The sequence below is a fragment of the Brachyistius frenatus genome, unplaced genomic scaffold (genome assembly GCF_029030835.1).
Source record: "Brachyistius frenatus isolate BFR_SWC_R1_liver_20210118 unplaced genomic scaffold, ASM2903083v1 Contig_20, whole genome shotgun sequence".
Taxonomy (NCBI): Eukaryota; Metazoa; Chordata; class Actinopteri; family Embiotocidae; genus Brachyistius; species Brachyistius frenatus.
Genome location: NW_027210619.1, coordinates 4,653,975 through 4,673,255, shown reverse-complemented (window position 1 = coordinate 4,673,255; position 19,281 = coordinate 4,653,975). Strand labels below are relative to the sequence as shown.

At 39.4% G+C, this 19,281-nt stretch overlaps 1 protein-coding gene across 1 annotated transcript; it reads right to left on the bottom strand.

The window, feature by feature from the left end:
• Positions 1–7,198: 7,198 nt before the first annotated feature.
• Positions 7,199–19,117, bottom strand: pde11al (phosphodiesterase 11a, like). The gene is made up of 20 exons (XM_069696154.1): positions 18,237–19,117; positions 17,292–17,450; positions 16,025–16,114; positions 15,566–15,706; positions 15,314–15,378; positions 14,945–15,065; positions 14,729–14,804; positions 14,576–14,643; positions 14,383–14,475; positions 12,848–12,898; positions 12,519–12,665; positions 12,318–12,425; positions 11,749–11,858; positions 11,577–11,667; positions 10,074–10,174; positions 9,796–9,873; positions 9,642–9,705; positions 8,554–8,628; positions 8,321–8,404; positions 7,199–7,675 (listed from the first exon to the last, which is right to left on the bottom strand). Exons 1-20 carry the CDS (start codon positions 19,008–19,010, stop codon positions 7,349–7,351), a joined length of 2,823 nt encoding a protein of 940 aa, XP_069552255.1. The 5' UTR covers positions 19,011–19,117; the 3' UTR covers positions 7,199–7,348.
• Between the last annotated feature and the right edge of the window lie 164 nt (positions 19,118–19,281).

Here is a 19,281-nt window from a genome sequence, read left to right as displayed (position 1 = left end):
AAAAAAAAAAAAAAAAAAAAAAAACGGGAATCTACACAATTCCACACAAATGAACCTTTCAATGTGGGATTCACAATGAGCTGGTTAGTCCAGGGCAGAAGGAGGAGCGAAGATAGTGTTTTAGGCATGTGTCATTTCTTATAACCCTCATCAAACCAGGTGATGACTGAATAGTAGCTATAAAATCAAACCCAGACAGCTTGATCTGTGGTTGATCCTTATCTGGCCAATAGGAAATTATCTATTCACCAAGAAGTATCCAGGTACTAAAGTAAAAGTACTGATACCACACTGAAAATACTGCACTATCAGTAAAAATCCCTCACCATACTTAAGTAAAAGTATATGAGTGTTATCAGCTAAATTTACACAAAGTATGCAAAGTAAAAGTACACACTTTGCAGAAAATATATTCCTGCAGTGTTATACTATTATGTTTTGGATTAATATTACTGCTGCATTAATGTGTATTTTTCTGCTGTAATTAGTTAAAGTTGTGCTAATTTTATATACTAATGGTTAGTTTAATATAATCATATCCTAAAAGATCCTCATATTTTTGTAGCGCCGCTGTCTTCTGAGAATCACTTACTGTATCTATAAAAAGTAAACTTTTCATTATATGTGTTACAGGGCATTTTCCAGCAGATCAATGATGTTTTGAAATCTTTTTTTTTTTTTTTTTTTTTTTTTTTTTTTTTTTAGATTGAAGGTTCAGTGAGTAAAGTTTTGGAGGATCTATTGAAAAACTTTTATATAATATTCATTACAATTTTTTCATTAGTACATAATGAGCCCGAAGCTAAGAATTGTTCTGTTTTTATTGCATGAGAATGAGGCCTTCATATCTTCTACGGAGCGCGCCATGTTGCACTGCCATGTTTCTACAGCAGCCCAGAAGGACAAACCAAACACTGGTTCCGCAGCAGGCCTTTTACGAGTTTCATAGCCATTGTAGATCTTAATACACTCTTGGAAGGCAATGATGAGTTGTGTTCAGTCGGTAGCAGACTGCAAGCTCACCAGTTGATGCCACCAAATCCTACAAACTGCTCCTTTTAAGAATGTAGGAGAATTGCCTCGACTTATAAATGACCATTTAATCATCCAGTTTATCAGAAACATTTAGAAGCAATACATTTGGAGATATATGATTTTCACTGGACAGGAAGGGTATGAACAGTTGTATTCTGAAAACTAACTAGTAAAATAGATGTGGTGGAATAGAAGTATAAACTGACAAAAATGGAAATACTCAAGTACAAGTACCTCGAATTTGTACTTAAGTACAGCACTTAGACAAATATTCTTAGTAAACATATTTAGTAACATCCCAACACTGAAATACAGACAGAATTTGTTCACATACTATGGGACATTTATGGGCAAACAATCTTTGTATGAGCAACCACACAAGCAATTTAGTGACAGACATTGAATTTGTTTCAGTTTCTGTTTCCAAACCAACTCTGATCACCATTTTGCTAATATTAATATTAGAATTTAGGCAGCTGTGGCTCAGATCGTAAGGTTGAAGGTTCAATCTTTGCCTCCTTCAGTCCACATGTTGAACTGACTTTGGGCAAGACACTGAACCCTGATGGCAGGCAAGCACCTTGCATGGCAGCTCTGTTGCCACTGGTGTGTGTGTGTGTGTGTGTGTGTGTGTGTGTGTGTGTGTGTGTGTGTGTGTGTGTGTGTGTGTGTGTGTGTGTGGGATGCAATATGTGTTTGTAGACAGAATAAGTGCAGACCATTTACTATTTAATGTGGAAAATTCCCACTTTAAGGTTTGTTTGCATAATTATTAAAGACAGATTTTTACAGTAGATGTGAAACATGAGCAAGTCAATACATTAGTCTCTGCTTGATTATTTTACCTTCATAGATGTAAACAAGGAAAAGTAACTCATAGTGGTTTCATAATCATTCTAACTTCCTTAAAATTTCCTGTTGGTTGTGTTCAAACTTTAATCTTAATGATGTTCTGTTGAAAATGTGAGTATTGAAGCCATCACACTGATACATGCCAGCGCTATCTGTTCGAAAACTATAACAGTGTTCCAGTGTTGTATCATAAAAAATAAATGCACATAATAAAATAAATAATCATGAGGTGAACAAAGCTATTTCTAGTACATTGCCATTAGTATTGAGTGTGTATTAATATTCATAGTCTACTTCACACTATTACATTCGCATGGCAATCTAGTTTCTAAAAATGGATATAGGACATTTCCTCTAGATGGACAAAGTGGCAGTAAAGAGTGATCGCATTACTGTGATTATGTTTACACAATGACTGTTTTAAAACCTCGACTGTAACTCATTCTCAGAGGTTATCGCTGGTTGTTTGGTTTCTATTCTCAGCTTCCGTCTCATAAGAAATGACTTAGGATACAAACTTGGCAAAATGAATATCTTAGAGGTTATTAAACAATACACAGGTCTCTTCAGGGTGTTTGTATTTCCACTCAGACATTTATGCCCTGCATCGTTTTTGCCAATGTGTACCTATAGTACAGTATGTCAAACTGAATCGGACTGAAAGACATTGTTTCCGCATGTGAGTAAGATAAAACAGAAAAAAACAACAGAGAAGAGAAAGAGCGAGAGAGAGATCAAAGACTATGGTAGACCCAGGCCTGGTATCAAAAATGAGGTTGGAAGGCTCTCCCTCCTCTCTCCATCCGGTTCTCCCCTGATCATCGACCCTGAGGAGAATAAACTCAATCCATGTTAAATTATAGATTAAGGCCCAGCTCTGGCTATGGCTTGGCAGCTGGCGGCTGCATGCGCGTCGAGCTGAACTGAGTTTTACACACTTCTTCTGCTTCTACTGTTGCCTCACCTCGGCGCCTTATTAAAATTGACATCAAACACTCTCCACAGATGAATAACAGTATTTAAAAGAGACTGTATGAATATGTAAATATTCTCTCTACAATGTGCTCTCCATGAGGCTGAGGCTGTGTTTTGTTGCTTCATGGATGAGTTAACCTTTAGCACGGCTTTTCAGGTCACAAGTGTTTTTCTCGTTTGTCGTCTTTTGGTCTCGCTTTGCTCTCCAGCCTCGTGATGAGATGATTTGGGAACTGCCAGTTAACATGCTTATGAGTATTGTCTAATAAAAAGGATAAAAAAAGATTCCCTGCTCTACACTCTTTTCTTTAGCTATTCCAAGCAGACGGTGCAATCACAGGACTACAGGACATCAGAAATGCCAATTCGCATCTATTTTAGTCACAAAACTCTATAAATATTCATTTGCACAGAAAACAAGTTTGACAAAAATAGGTTGGCTCTGCATCAGTCTTAGTCTATATCATCTCAAAGTACAGCTGGCCAACAAACTTTGATGCTTTTATCAATATCAAAAATTACGATCGAAAAACGCCTTGTCATTCAATACCACATTTTGATACCATGGCAACATTCACACTAACACGCTGTCGTTTTAAAACACTTCTGCTATGTTTACACCGGAGTAAATCTCATCAATGTCAATTAGCCCCAGCGTTTCCCATAAAAAGGCTCTACTCAGCCAGTCTGCCCACACAAATTTAATCACAAGATTTCAACTTGGGTAAATCTTACATTTGAACACCTTATTTCCCACTTTTCAAACACATTTTTGGCCACATTATAGTCTGAGTTGTGTGAGCTGCAGTAACTGGAGGCTTCTTTGTGTTCAGTCAGCTAACTACCATCTACTGACAGCCTGTGAGGCGTGGGGAATGTCGGTAAATTGTAGCATCTAGTGATACCTTGCCTGTGAGGCATTTAAGTGATATTTGTAAATTGTAGCTACAGAAATTAACCTGGGTTACACTCTGCCCTCTAAAGTGCATGAAAATAAAGATTACGTTTTTATAAATTGGCATCCAAAAGAGTACTGTATATGAACCGGAATCAAAGTGAAGGTCTCAATACTGTTATAGAAGAATTTTAAATGATAACGAAACCCTATCTGAAAGACTTAAGAAAAAAAATTCAATTTGGGAGCATCACTAAATTGCAGATTTACTCACATCTAGTGTGCAGATGTTGACAATCATTTTAGATATCTTGTTGCTCACACCTTCAATCTGCACTTGTTTCTTCATCTTTCAAATGCACATCTGTGCGCCAGAGAATGAGTACATGAGCTTCATCCATGGTCACGTATGAAATAAGAGACTGTCAAACTGACATAATGAACAAAGCTTTGAAGGAATAACAATCGTCTTGTGAAGTTTAGTCGTGTCCATCTCCTTAAAAGGGTAGAATTTACTCCATCATCATATTGATTCATGTAGTTCATTTATTTTGTCAATAGCTTTGTGACAACGACAGCGTATTCACACCATGATGCATCGTCTCCCCGACGAAGCAGTTTGAGTATCACAGTTTTGTTAGTAAACTTAACTGTTATCTACTGTCTTCTCCAAATTATCAATTGTGAACAATAGCCATTATATGACTTTGGTTACATAAATGTAACAACAAAATGATCAGTTTCCATGCCATAGCATTTTATTCACAAAACCAGTGGAGACAGATTTCAAATTTTCCTCTCCCTTTTATCTAAATTGAAACACCCTTGTCTTCTCTAAGAATGTATTTTTAGGGGATACTTATAAATATAGAGCACGGTGTATGAAAAATAATGAATGTATAATTTTGGTAAAGTCTGTGATCGAAAATAGAAATCTTTATCTCCTCTCAACAATAATATTCTTACATAACGACATTTCCATTACAGCACTTTCATGCAAAGCAAATCTCATAGGGCAGTCAAAGGCATCAAGATAATGTCCAGTCTCAACATCGAACATGACACATGCAGTTTCAACATAATCAGCATGCATTTGCATACAAATGGATACATAAAGTATATACACATTCTGCTTTATGAAAGTGTTAAACTTATCTCAGATATTTTTACATACTGTATATACACAACACTGAAATATCCTAAAGGCATCGTTCAGTTTTCTGGGAGCGAGACAAAATCATGGATGTGCAGTTTACGGATATATTGAACTCTAAAATGAGGCCAACTTTGCTCAGTCAATGCCTATTGTATGGAGTCATCACCTACAAACTGAGGGTTTCTTAGCAACAACAATAAAAGAAGTTTGGCTCAAAGATTTGCAACAAGATGATTTGAAACTTACAACTACTTGCAATTCATCCATCCGCTACATCCTGAAACCTGCAAATTTACACCAAAGCATCCAAACAAGATGATGTAACATCTCCATAGCAACAACTCTCCGTATGTCTGTTTTTACTGCAGGCTTTTTCATAACTGCATATAATTTGCAGCGTCTTACACATGAATGTGTATAGTGATAGTGAGTTACATACAACACCTGTGTCATACAGACATGGCTGTTCCTCACTTTCTTTCCTTCAAAAGACTGCTATTTCTTTTCAGCTGACGGTCTGTAACTGTGACAAGCTGACTTTGGTACGATCTGATTGGCTGTTGAAAGAGGTGATGTGCCTTATGTTCTAAAACCGCCTACTTGTAACTTGACAAGCTGAACTGGGCTTAACAATTATCTTTAAGCGCAAGTAAAAATAAAATAGATAAACACTGAAGTCAACACGAATGGAGACATATATTCATGTATTCGTGTTACTCAGGGGAGTTACTTCAGTGTCTCGCCTGGGCTGATGGCTTTTGGACAGTGGTATGGGCCGCTCGGGGAATGGAGTTGGGTCGTTATCAAAGTCACTTGTGCTCTACCAAGGTCGACAAGCATGATTAGCAGCAGAGCTTCCAATGTCACTCTCGGCAGATTCGGGTTAAAAACTAAGACGTTTGGGGTCACTGTTTGTCCAGTAACAAAATTAATTTTGGGCTCATATTGCACTTTTATTTCTTAACTTAAGGAGTCGCTGTCGACATGTTGATTTCTTGTCTCGACTCCAGTGGGGGCTTAGCCCTACTCATCATGAGACACAGACAAAAGAGAGACATGGTACGACTGTTAATTACAGCACAACGTAGTAGAGACTCTCACACTGAGCTGAAGAGAAACTAATGCACAGAAGCTGAGTAGATAACACAATATCTGGCTTCTTAGAGGGAGGGCGAGATGCATCGTTGGGGAGTGGCCCAGCCCCCAAGACAATGGCCGGGGAACAACTGGATTTACGATATGTTGCAAAAACAATAAAGGTTCTGCTAGTCTCAAAACTAAACCATTCACTCACAGTAAGTTACTTTAAGACCCCCATAAGATGATTTCAAAACCATTTGTGTCATAATTTTTCAAGGAATTAGGTTATACACACACACACACACACACACACACACACACACACACACACACACACACACACACACACACACACACACACACACACACACACACACACACACACACACACACACACACACACACACACACACACACACACACACACGTTTGTCTCACTACCCCTTTGGATACAACTCATTAACAGAATGCTTTCTCTAACCCCTTACCCTAACCACCCCTCCTTAATGCCTAACCTTAACCCAAACCCTAACTAAACCTAATTCTAACCCTAGCTCTAAAACCAAGTCCTAACTCTCAAAAACTCATCTAACCATAGGGATCTCAATTTTTGTCCCCACAATTAAGAGTCCCTACGAGTTAGTGTGCATTCGGGTTAAAGTCCTCAGTAGGATATAACACCCCCCACACACGCACGCAACCAGCCCAGGGAGTTTGGATTTAATCAGGGCCCTTCCTTACAAAATCAGTGCAATAACTGCCTTATTCTTTTTTCATCAAAATGTAGCAGTGTGCTGTACATTACTCATATGGTACATGCATGCAAATCACAGAACAATTTGAAAGGCCAAACAGCTCAGTTAACCTACAAGCACAGAAAATAATGCCATGCAACCAAAGATGTGCAACTGAGGTAAAACGGCCAATCAGTGAATAACATTCCAGAACAAGATCATGCTCCAGTCTACATTCAATATGGCAATTTATGTGACATGTCACAGTGATTCCTTTTTGTTTTGTAAAGGCATTCCAATGGGCTTGTGACCTTTGAGACAGTTTCCAAAAAAAACATTACAATAAATAAGTGGCCCTCTTTGGTTTTAATAGTCTCTTGTCCTTATTCATTGAAGTGGTTAAAAGCGTTCATTAGATATATATATAATAGGGAAACTGCGTTTGAACAATGGGAATATACCCCACTCCTGAGTTTAACACAGTGATGCTTGGGAGAAGCAGTATACTGCATTTCATTTGCCAAGATAGTGCAGGGTAGTGCATGTGTTATAAATCACAGGGCATTGGAACAATCCTATGTGTACCATTTAATGCATAAACCTACCACTTTTAGCTTTCTTTTACTTCTCGTCAGCAGATGTTACGTTGCCAGCAGAGGCTGCTCTATCATTACCGGATTCCTTGCTTACCCTGCACCTTAGATCCTTACTACACTTAGACTTTGACTCAAGCTTGGTGTTTTCAACTGGCTTCACAGTTTCTGTAGAGTCTGGTCGTTCATTGGTTTCTGCATCTTCACTGGACTCAGTATTCTGACCTGGTTCAGGGCTTTGATTGGACACAATGGCTCTGTGCTGATAGGAAAAACAGAGGTCCTGCCACTTCTTTCGATTTGCATCTATCCCGTCCACCATTGGCTGTAACTTTCTGTTGAGTGTCAGCAGTGACTAAAGAAACAAAGAAGAGTAGAGAAAATGTTAAAAAATTTCAATGAGGATTATTTTTCTAAGACTTCAGTATATTGCTTAAACCAGCCATGCAGTATTTTTGTCTCCCCTTTCTGCCTGTAAGACTAATTAGAAAAACCCGGTCGACGTGTGCATAGGTCATAGGCTCTATCATTGACTACTCTGTGGTTGATGTTCTGGCTGGAAAACGGTGGATAAATTGAGGATAAATGAAATAAAAAGCATCACAACCGTCGCAAAATGACTCGTTTCACTGTCAGCATTTGAGTCATTTGCTCCGACAACATTAATAAAGTCTAGAAGAGACGTGATAGAATTGTTTTATTCCCATCCAAATTATCCTAAGGCTAAGCCAAAGGTTAGCCGGTTTGACTGGTGGAAGTATCTGATGCTGGTGCTCTGCCCATTGAACATTGCCAGTTTACATTCATCTGGCCAGCGTGGGAAATTTCACACCGAACAACAGATGTAAAAACTCAGTTTGCTGTGAATTACAGAGGGACTGGCAGTGTCAGGTTTAACCGGCATTGTATCAACTTGCTCAGCAAGGGCTTAAATTTAATGAACGCTTATTTACATGAAAAAGTACTGCACTATAGCTTTAAGTCATCAAGGGTTATCTACCTGGTAAAGGGGTTTACAGATCCCATCAATCCATTCCAGCTGTAAGGCTGGCAGTTCATCTTTGCGATTGCGGTCAAAGATGGCCTGCAGAGAGGAGACATTCTTCTGTTATCATGATTATTTGACACAAACCTGGTCACATTAAGGAAGTGGTCTGTGCCAGCATGCTGTTAACTCAGTGTGAGACAAAACATCCCAGTGAAAGATAAGACTTTGGAAGCTTTCTTACTTACTGCTGGGGTTAACTTGAGTTCAGACCTCTCCCGGTCACCTTGTTCAAAGAATTCACTCGTCACCAGCTCTGCAACCTTGGAACAAGAGCGGAAACAATTATTACCTAATTATTTTACTTAAAGAGCGTGGAAAGCAAATTCTGAGATTTGCTTTTAAATACATTATATATGTGTGAAATGAGTACCTTAAAGCATGTGCAAAGTTTGAAAACTTTGTCACACTGAATTGTGGAGTTAGACCGTTAAACTGTTTCTCATCCGTCTTCAGGTCAGGATTTTGTACGCAGTGATTAAAACTTCTCCCGTAACGTCACCGCACAGACGGTTTATAAAGCCCTCCGCATGGCCATGCCCCTCACATGGCGAAACGTTATAAAAGCCTGGAGCTCATTGCACTCAATCCTACTGGATTTCAGTTGCTACACCTGCCGAAGTCAGATTGTTATCTTACATCAGCTAGCTAGCTACAGGATATAACATTTTCAACAGTAAAACTTTGGCTCTAAGCAAGAAGATGTTATATTTTTTGGATAAATTTAGGTGATATAGCAAGGAAAATTCTGGTATTTTTCTAGTCTTACACTTTTAATTGTGCTAATTTTGATATGGGTCATGCTAACACCAACTTGCCTTTTATAGTTTCAGAAAACAACTGGTAAAGAAGTTGTTAAAAGCTGTGCAAACCTCTTTAGGCTTGGCAAATCAACTTCAGTTGTACATAAATCAAACATCTCCAACTGAAAATAAGAAAGAGGATTTGTAAACTAACCGGTATCTACTGGGCAACTCCCTTTCAAATGTCATTTAAGTTTATTTAGAAAGCTAAGAAAAATAAGTAATTCTGGCTTCTTTTAATTGGCTTTAATGAAATGTTATTTTTGTAGTTGAAAAGTCCCAAAGAAACCACAGCAGTGTTTTTGTCCTATCTCGTATGGATTTTTTTTATCAAGTCTATTGATCCACGTCATTCATGCATTTCGAGGACTCTCTCTTAATACATTTATGCTTCAGGGCCACAAGAAAGCAAGTCCATATCCCAACATGCATTGTGGGAAAGCAGGGAGAAACTTAGTGATAGGGATTCCAACCTGTTTTGATATCTTCCAAGGACGAGTGACAGCTCCCAGATCGCTGGCCGTCATCAGCATCGACCTGTTGACCACAGCAAAGCTCAGTTTTAGTTCCTTGTTTTGCTCTTCACAGTTAAAATGATTGTGTTCTATTCAGGACACATATAGAGACCTGAGAACTTCTCTTTGTCCTTCATCTGTCCAGCTGAATTCTCCAGACAGAACACACTGAAAGAACTTTGTTCTGCGCCTTTCAATTCAGAAAGACAGTCAAGGATACAAAAGATGTTAAGAGGCAAAAGAATACACTCAAAGACGGTTGTTTTTGCCCCAAAGGCACTTTGTAAATTTACATTTTTATTTATTACTTTCTAAATAATGCCTAGTAATCTGTCAGTTTTACCAATCATGAACTGCTTCAGCTCTGAATGTACAGAAAAGAGCACTTACTCAAAGTGCAAAGTAAGGTCTGTTGAGAGAATAGCCTGCTTCAATAGTTGCATCATGTTGCTGTACTCTTTAGAGCAGAGGTTTGCAAAGATATTGTGACCCTGTGAAAGAAAATACAATAGTATGCAGTAGGTACACACAGAAGAGCAGAAAAGGATGAGCAATAATGGCTAAAATGTCACCTTAAATCCAGTGCATTGGTAAAGTCATTGCTCACTGTCAAATGAAGCTCTCATTAGCAATGTTAATTAGCAATGTGTATGGACTTTCTCTGTCCTCAGTTGAAGGAAATCAATAGAGAACACAGTTCCTGATGATCAAACTGATCTAAACCTGAGACAAAGCAGCCTTTTGACGTCACTAGTGGTCACTTGTTCTGCCCAGGAGCAGTTTGTGTACAACAACGTAGAGTTGTGGAGTTCTGCTTTCCCTGTCCCCTACGGTCTCAGTACCATGTTAAAACATTTTTTAAAAGGGGATCAGTAATGCAATCAGGGATGACCAGTTGCTTTTTTTAGGCTTCTATGTTGTTTTTATTGTGCAATTGTGCGACATTTGTATGTGTTTTCCTGTTGGGCTGATCTATTTGGCCAATCTAGGGACAGACATTGCATACTAGCATGTGGCACTGATCCATAATTGCACAGATGATATGTTTATGTGTCATTTTCAAACTGCCTAATACAGCGAAATTGTGAGGGAAGAAAATCGTACAAAAACTCTCAATCTTATCTAGCTGCCACCATGTGACATTAAGGCTATTCAATATTGGTTTTGGTGCTTTTCTTTCAGTAATTACTTGGTATTCAAAATAACCATTTAAATGTCATTAAATAAGGAAACACAATTTTGTTTTATCTGTCTGAATTAAACACTAAATTTAAGCCCCTTTTCCACTTCATTTACCGACTCTACTCAACTTGACTTTACTGTTCTTTGGTACCAAGTACTTTTCTGCCTTCGTTTTTCACTGCAGATTGTTCTCCCTTAATACGGAATCATTACTATTGCAACTCCACATGAAACTGCTGTGGCGTTATCTTTAACGTGACGCACACACTCACTGGAAACTTTTGTTACCATCTAGACACCCAGTCAACTGACCACGACGTGGTTTTGCGAGGTGCTATTAATCGAGTAGTCCAGTGAATTAAAAAAATGCGGCAGTAGTAGTAGCTTGGCTGTGCAGGATGTCTCGTATCGCGTAAACAGTGACGAAGTGATTGTGACGATTCTCTCTGACCAATCAGTAGTCAGCAGTATTTTATTGTCAACCTTTTAGTATCGGCTCAGCTACCTTGGAAACTTGATGATACCTAAAATAGTACCAAGTATTATTTCACAACTTTTGCCCGATGGAAAATCAAAATGAAGCAAGCAGTCAAGCCGGGCTCGTACCAGCAGTGGAAAAGAGGCTTCAGACCACAAAAGGAAACCTCGACTAATATTGCTAATACAGTAAATGTAAGAATCGCTTGGACATAATGAAAATATTGACCTGACCTCACTTTGCAGGATCATGACTGCATGGTTGAAGTGATGGTGCTCCAGGGTGGCGGACGTCCCATAGAGCAGAGCCAGAGCAGAACCTGTCCTGCAGGTAAAACAGAGCAGTGACACTCTGCGGCACCAACAAAGACACCTGTCCTTTGTAACCTCCGGCCTCTATGCTTACTTGGCTTGAAACGCATTGTTGGTTCCTCTGTGGTCCAAGTCATGGCACAAACAGCCTACCATCAGTGCCAGTGTCTCTGCATCCGACAGGATATCCTGGAAGCTGGCCGTCTACACAGAGCAAAGCAGACAGCCATGGTCCAGTAGGTGAGTCACTCTTGTATTTACCCCAAATAGTCCTCTTTACAATTTTTCCCTAATGATGCTTCCCCCTGTGATGTCTTTTCCCATTGATGTTTTGTTTAGTCACAGATTACTAATTAGTTTACTGATATGTCCGCAAAGAGTTTCTTTTCTCACCACGGGGCTTTAAAAATAAACCGTTCACCTTATCCCAAATGAGGGTTTTGTTTTGAATAGTGTTTAATTTTACCTTCACTGTATAGACAGTTTGACAGCATAGAATGAAAGCGAAGAGAGACCAAAGCAGACAACATGTGACACAAGACACAAGAAATATGCCTCTAAGAAAGCTGAATCAATTTTAACTTTAGATTTAACTATTTATGGGCATCTACAGCTCCAATGCTCTAAATTAAGACATAAATCTGATCTATCTTTAAAACTTACTGTGATCATAACGAACATGCACTGCGACACGTTGAAAGCATGCCTCCAGTTGTGATATGCCACAGTTCGATAGTTCTTCCTCACAGTCAGAAGCCAGCGGCACAAAACCTAAGGACACAGACAGACAGGTGGCATGTATACTGTATATACTCTTTGGACTGATAAAACACTGATATCACAGGACATATTCCAAGGCCTCACCTCGTAGTCAATTTTAAACTTTTGTACGACACCAAGTTCCAGAAACATCCTGAGTGATGCAGTGATCATGGCATCATTGTCCAAAGAGAAGTCGTTGAAGTGAAACTCATCGATGCCCAACTCACTGCTCAGTGGGATCTTGGCAGCCTTAAGGGAGGAGAGGACAGGTCTGTAAGTCACACAGTGCCAGCAAAGGGTGGCAGGATGGCAATCAGCAAACAGCACTCTGATTATATTTCACCTTCAACCACTGACAGATTTCACACATTTCATAAAGTCAGTAGGCGTATGAATGGATGTTTTTTACATTCATTCACTCTGAGGATTACCTTAAGCCTGTCAACTTCTACTTTGGAGCAGGTAGCATGGTAGGACAACATCTGAAAAAAACGAACCAATGCAAAATAGTCAGATATAAGAAACTGATTCTGATAATGATGTAAGGCCACGAGGGGATGACCTAAACTAAATAAGATAAATTCTTTTAAAAAAACACACAAAAAAACACTCACTGTTACAGAAGATAATCAATATTTTCTATGGATTTCAATGTGTTCTGTTTCTCCTATTCTTACTGCACGTTATCAGGATCAAACAAAATCCATCTCTGCTTTTTAAAGCAATTTGTTGCTACATGTTGGTTCTAACAATAACAAAAAAATCCTTAAAGACAGAAAAGATTATGAGACAAAAACACATCAGTGTGTGTTGCTTTTGATGAGAGGCAGACTGTCACGTGTATTTATCATGAATTATTGAGAGCAGCTGAAATATTAATGGTCGAGTAGCAGAACCATGTTTTCTGAGTATAATGTGGCGGCTCAGGTTAGATAGCGGGCAGTGGAGCAGAACACAGATAGAGACACTAAATAAAGAAGCGCCTCCTCTCAGGTTAGCATTAATCAGTGACACCACATTCTTCTACAATTAATACATGTTCATACACAAAGTTGGAATACATTATAAGGGGTGTCAGAAATTAGATTATTTTACTTAAAACAATTGAGATTTTTTTTAAATTTAGTTTTGGTTAAACATTATAGAGAATTTCTCTACATTAGTTTATAAAATTCTTGTTTGTTTGTATGAAGATCCCCAGTTCACTTTAAAATGCAGCTTATACCATGTAGTTCAATAAAAAGGCAAACATGCTTGTAAAAGAAAACTTTGTTAAGCTTGTTTAATGCATATAAATGCTTGGATTAATATGTATCAAGGTTGATTTCTGTTTCCAATATAGTTTAACCATATATAAATTATATTCCATTAAATAATTTTTTTTTAATAATAATAATAATATTGCCAAACAATATATACTATATGGAAACATTTGGAATCTTGAAGAAATACTGGCAAATGATTAAAAAGTAATGGAGGAAAATTTATATATCTGTTCTTCATAGTGGTGCTGTGGCAGGTGAATAAAGATAACTTTTTTTTGGACAACACCTCTCACCCCCTCCATGAGACTGTAGGAGCTTTAAGCAGCTCCTTCAGTGGCAGACTGCTGCACCCTCAGTGTAGGAAAGAGCGCTGCCGCAGTTCGATTGTTCCAACTGTCAGACTGTACAACTCCACCCTATAATATCGTTGCGCTGTTCATCTCATTTCATTTCATTTCATAGCACCGATAATTTTTTTCCATTCAACTGTATTTATTTTTTTAAATTTTATTTTATTTGTCTGGTTTTTTAAAATTATTCTTTATCTATATTATTTTATTATGTATATTATTTATACGTATTTATACGTATTTGTAAATTTTTTCATATTGTGTGCACTTTTGGTTTTTTTCTTGCTGCTGTGATGACCGAATTTCCCCACTGTGGGATTAATAAAGTCAATCTTATTTTAACATGCTTACATCCAGAGCTACAGACTGTTTGGCCCACGTCTTCTTCACTTGATTGTACATCATAGTGTTGTTGATTCCAAGCCCACAGAATATCACGAATGCCTGCACACAAAGAATATGGCAAAGAGCACATTAAAAAGAGATTTAGGATTAAACATAGTGTTTGGTGGTCCAGCTGTGTGGAGAGTTTTAATCAGGTAACCTCAAACAGTCTCTGATCTGCATCGTTGAAAGTCTTCCTGTCCAGGCGGTTCAGAATTTGTGCGACCCCTGTAGGAAACACACAGAAATCATTGACTGTAGCATGAACACTGGTTTCCAGTAAGATAGAATTGATTATTTCTGGTCAACCTACCAATTATCTGATGAGTTCGATTCCAGATGGGGACACAGAGCACTGATCTGATATGAAACCCGGAGGCCTGATCTGCCTGTAAAAGGAAGAGGACATAATCATGCAATTTGTTTGTGGGACAAATTTATATTTATGCAATGACTAAAAAATGGGCCTGGGGCCTGTATTTCCATGTATGCTCTAAAAGGTTTGATAAATACACTGCTGTGTCCGCACCTCTGCATCAAAGCGTGGGTCCTGACACACATCACTGATGTTAACAGGCAGTCCTGTGGAAGCCACCAGCTCAGCAATGCTGTTATTGATCAGCCAGTCGGAACAGGATAACTTCTCCATGCTGGTGTGGCCAATAACACAAAGAGGAAACAAGAGTCATGTCCAGGCCCTTACATATCCAAATCAACAGCAGAACATACGCAGAGTAAATACTACTAAAAAAAACAGCAAAACAAATTTTGGAACACGTAAGCGTTGTTGTGTGAATGCTCATCACATCCATGTGTATCCATATAATGATTTGTGTTTTTGTTGTAGTATCATAGAATAGATGATCATCAGAGTCTTTTTTGTGATGTCTTTTTTTACCTGATGTCACAGTCCATGTTGCACAAGGGAGACATGAGCTCAAACGTCTTGGAGAACTTCACAACCTATGAGAAAGTCATGTGTCACCACAACCAGCAGAAATATCATTTAGCAACAATAATGAGAAAGTTTTGCACAAGTAACACATTAATGAAAAGGTTGAAATAACTTGGAGTAACTCGAGCAGAAAATGAATGTGAGGCAGTAAAAATGTAAAAGCTGATAAACTATATATTAAAGAAAATGTCTCACAGGTGAGTCGATGTCCTCTAGAAGAAGCACAGAGCAGCGCTCGCACTGCAGCAGCGTCAGCGCTCGCTGCATGATCTTCCTGACAATCTTCTCCAGGTCAGTCTGCTCCTCAAACAGGTCGTTAACGACCTCTAGCAAAGCCTGTGGCAACAACAATGAACAATATGACTTATATTCATTACACAAGCACAACATTTGTAAATTAATGATAGAATATCATGTTGTTGAATGTTAATCTATGTCCCACAGCAATGTAAAAATCCTCGTGTTAACCTTTTCATTAAACTACTCACTACAAAAAACTGTAAGGTAAACACACTGGATGTCTTTCTGTTTACAGTGAGTACTTAGTGATCAAAATTGTATTATAGGTAAGTTTCATGAAGCTTATGTAACCCATAATTCTGGCTTTAAAAGCATCAAGCATCTTTCATAAAGGCACATTTTATAGCTTCTCACCCGACTCCTTTCGTACTCCTTGCGAGACTCCGAAAACAACTTGGCGTTGGAAATTGATATTCCACAGAATGGTAGATACATCTGCAGCACCTGAGTAAAAGTGGAGAGGTTTGCATAATCTCTAGATGTTAGCCATGGGGATGCTAAACAAATCAGGCATAAAAATGGGTGAGAGGAACATAAAGTGGGTCTGGTGACGTGGGTAGAAAGTCATGACGGAGTCAGCTGCTTTTCAGCACAAATTTCTCTCAGATAGATTCCCTGTTAATGAAGTATTGATTTAAAGGCATCACGAGCTGTAAAATGTCTGGATTAAATGGCAGATCAGGTTATTATTTTTTTTATTTGCTTTTTTTTAAAAACTTTTTTCACTGTCTTTGTTGCTGGAGAATAGTTTCTTTGCACTAGCTATTTTTAGTGTATTGATTTAGATTTACACACACAAAAAAGACATTAAATGCAAATATCTACAAATTAGATTTGTCTGAAATTGAAGTGACAGCATGCTGTTTGTATTCACACTATATGAAGTTCCACAACTTTACTGTGCCACCTTGTGGACAAACTGTTCCTTCGCAGTGCAGTTGGACTCCTGCAGAGGTTTGTAAACATCATCATGTTACAAACCTCTGCAGGAGGTGACAGAATTATTTTTTTCAAAGTGTACACCAAGTGATTCAGATAAGCACTTTTGCCTTTTTATTGCCTGAGTACTCACTTAAACAAGAAGCCAACACTTTTCAGATCTGCAAGATGCCCAATAAATTATTTGCTCATCAGCAAACTTGGAGAATGAAATTGTATTCATAAGCTGTGGAACCGTAAATGAAGCCATAATACATGCACATTCTAGCAAACCCATTTCAAGCAGATAGCTCAGGGAGCAACTGAAAGTGTATGAACTCGAAATGTGTTTCCTAAGTGTGTGTATATATTCTACATCCAGACATATTTAATCCCCCACACTTGAGTAAAAGGTTGACCTCTTCTCTTCATTTTTCTGCTATTTTGCTTCCAGGGGAACACTTTGCCCCGCTCTACACAGCCATTAAGAAGATTCAAAGTACAAGCATTAGTTTGCAGGGAGTTGGTGTATGTGGTTGTAGTGGGGGTACACAATGCTCCAATCTAATTTTAACTCCATCTCTAAAATATCCTTAATGGTACAAACAACGACAATAATACTGAAGATGATAAATTGCCCAGATTGTATTGGATTTGAATCTAGGTTGAACGTTTTTTTTTTCTCACAATAATACAGTCTCACCTTCTCATCATCTTCAGTAAAGGGGGTGCCCATTGGATTTTTGTTGATTGCTTGCACAACACCTATGACTTCTCCATCGCTGTTGCAGATGGCCATACAGAGGATGGACTGAGTCTTGTAGCCCGTTAACTTGTCTATCTCATCACTGAAGCGGTGGTCCTGCAATTGTGGTCATATAAACACACATTACACATTACATATTGCATATTGCCACATAGCCAGATATGCACACCCCACAGTTGCCAGTAAATGACAGCACCTTTGACCTCGTAGCCCTACATAACTACGTCCCTTCAACATTTGGGTTTTTAGGTGCCTGTGTCACATACAATAAAGCATCCCCGACGCAATTGTCAGGTGTGATTCATGGTCATTTAAACGCAGGGAGAAAACTGAGATACCTCGGTGACACATATCTATACTATTGCAGTAATAGTCCGCAGGGAGATCCGCATCATCATTTTGCCATAGCTTCCTGAGCAGCCCAGGGCCATGATATAATGATGTGGTGCGCAACTGGTAGCGTGCAACACGAGATGTGGCTCGTGGGAATCTGCGAGAATTATAACGCTCGCTTTAGTGCTTTTTTATTTGACTACTATAGAGAGAGATTTGTTTTACTCGGACATAGTCGAGCTAATTACCCCAAGTCTCCTCTCCATTTCTTTGACTTGAGCGGTACTGCGTGCTTAAAGGTTTGCACTCTGAGGGGTGGGGCAATGTTGCAAGCGGCAAAGCAACTTTGTGTTGCAAACTTTTTCAGCATTTGTGGATACTGCTCATGGAGGAATGCCAAGGTGCACCCCCAACCTGAGGTTTATTCTCAATGCTGAAAAGCAAGTGTAATGCCCACGGCAGTCAGAGATTGATTATCAATAACTTCATTGATCGCAAATGTCTCTGAAATGTAGTCTGAGTAAAATTAGTAAATATGTAGACCTGTACCTCATATGCGTTGGAGATGTTGACTGTCTCCCCATGCTCTGCCACATAGCCAATGATCCCTTTTCCCCATGGCACTTGCACTTCATTGGAGTTTAAAGTGCTGGATGATGGTCTGACTGTGGTGCCTGAGTGCACATCGAAGAACTTGGACACCAGTGTCCTCTTATGAGCTGGTCCTTCAACGAGGAAAAGCGAACACCTGTCTGCATCCACAAGGATGCACACATTGATCAGGATCTTGTAACTCAGATTTGTCAGGTCCAAATCATTGGAGATATCCTTCACTAACTCCAAAAAAAATTCCCTCTCGTTGGTTTCTTTAAGTCTGTATTTGTAGTCAATAGCACTGGAGGCGTACTGGGGCACGTTGACCCGAGACTCCAGCAGGGCGCTCAGGATGTGCGCGGTCGTCGGAGGCAGCGAGCTGGCTTTACGCAGGAGCGCACGGCGCCTCATGCTGGACTGGGATTCGTGTTCGCTCAGGCTCACATGCTCGTCGTATGTCCGGTGCGCAGTGGTGGCTTTGGACCGGGCGAAGTTCCGCCGCAGCTCCATGTGGGACGATCTGCGCCGGAGCCCGTCAGTGTTACTCGGCCAGAGCGGGTCCATGGCAGCACCCCGCTTCTCCTCGGCTGTCGACACTTTCGACGGCTGATGCTCCTTCAACCACCTGCTAACCTGATCACATTTCGCTTTCCGAACGAGATACTCCTCGAATAAATCCGGATGGCAGTCCAAAAACGCCTCTATATCCGAGAAGTCAAACGCTGTCATGGTGAGAGCTGCTGTGAAGACCAAATGAGACGCTCAGATGTAAGAGAACAAGAGTAGATGACGGGGTGAGGCGGCTGCAGCCGAGCTTCTCTGAGAAGTGATGTCCTCTAAACATATAGCTATTTACTCCAGTTCATTGTATGCTCTTCCCTAAAATACTGGGAGTCGAAGTGGTCAAACAGATTCACTTTGACGCCGAATTGTTGACGCCAGAGAGACGAGCTACAGCTGTCATTTGAGAAATTGAGCTGTGTCTCTGGGGTTTTCTGTG

What these genes read in the sequence shown, in the direction of transcription:
- pde11al (XM_069696154.1), bottom strand. Translation starts at nt 19,010, where the DNA reads ATGACAGCGTTTGACTTCTCGGATATAGAGGCGTTTTTGGACTGCCAT. An exon ending in ACCCACGCTTTGATGCAGAG is followed by an intron (nt 14,805 to 14,944) that starts GTGCGGACACAG and finishes TTCCTTTTACAG; the next exon opens with GCAGATCAGGCCTCCGGGTT. An exon ending in TCGAACTCATCAGATAATTG is followed by an intron (nt 14,644 to 14,728) that starts GTAGGTTGACCA and finishes TGTTTCCTACAG; the next exon opens with GGGTCGCACAAATTCTGAAC.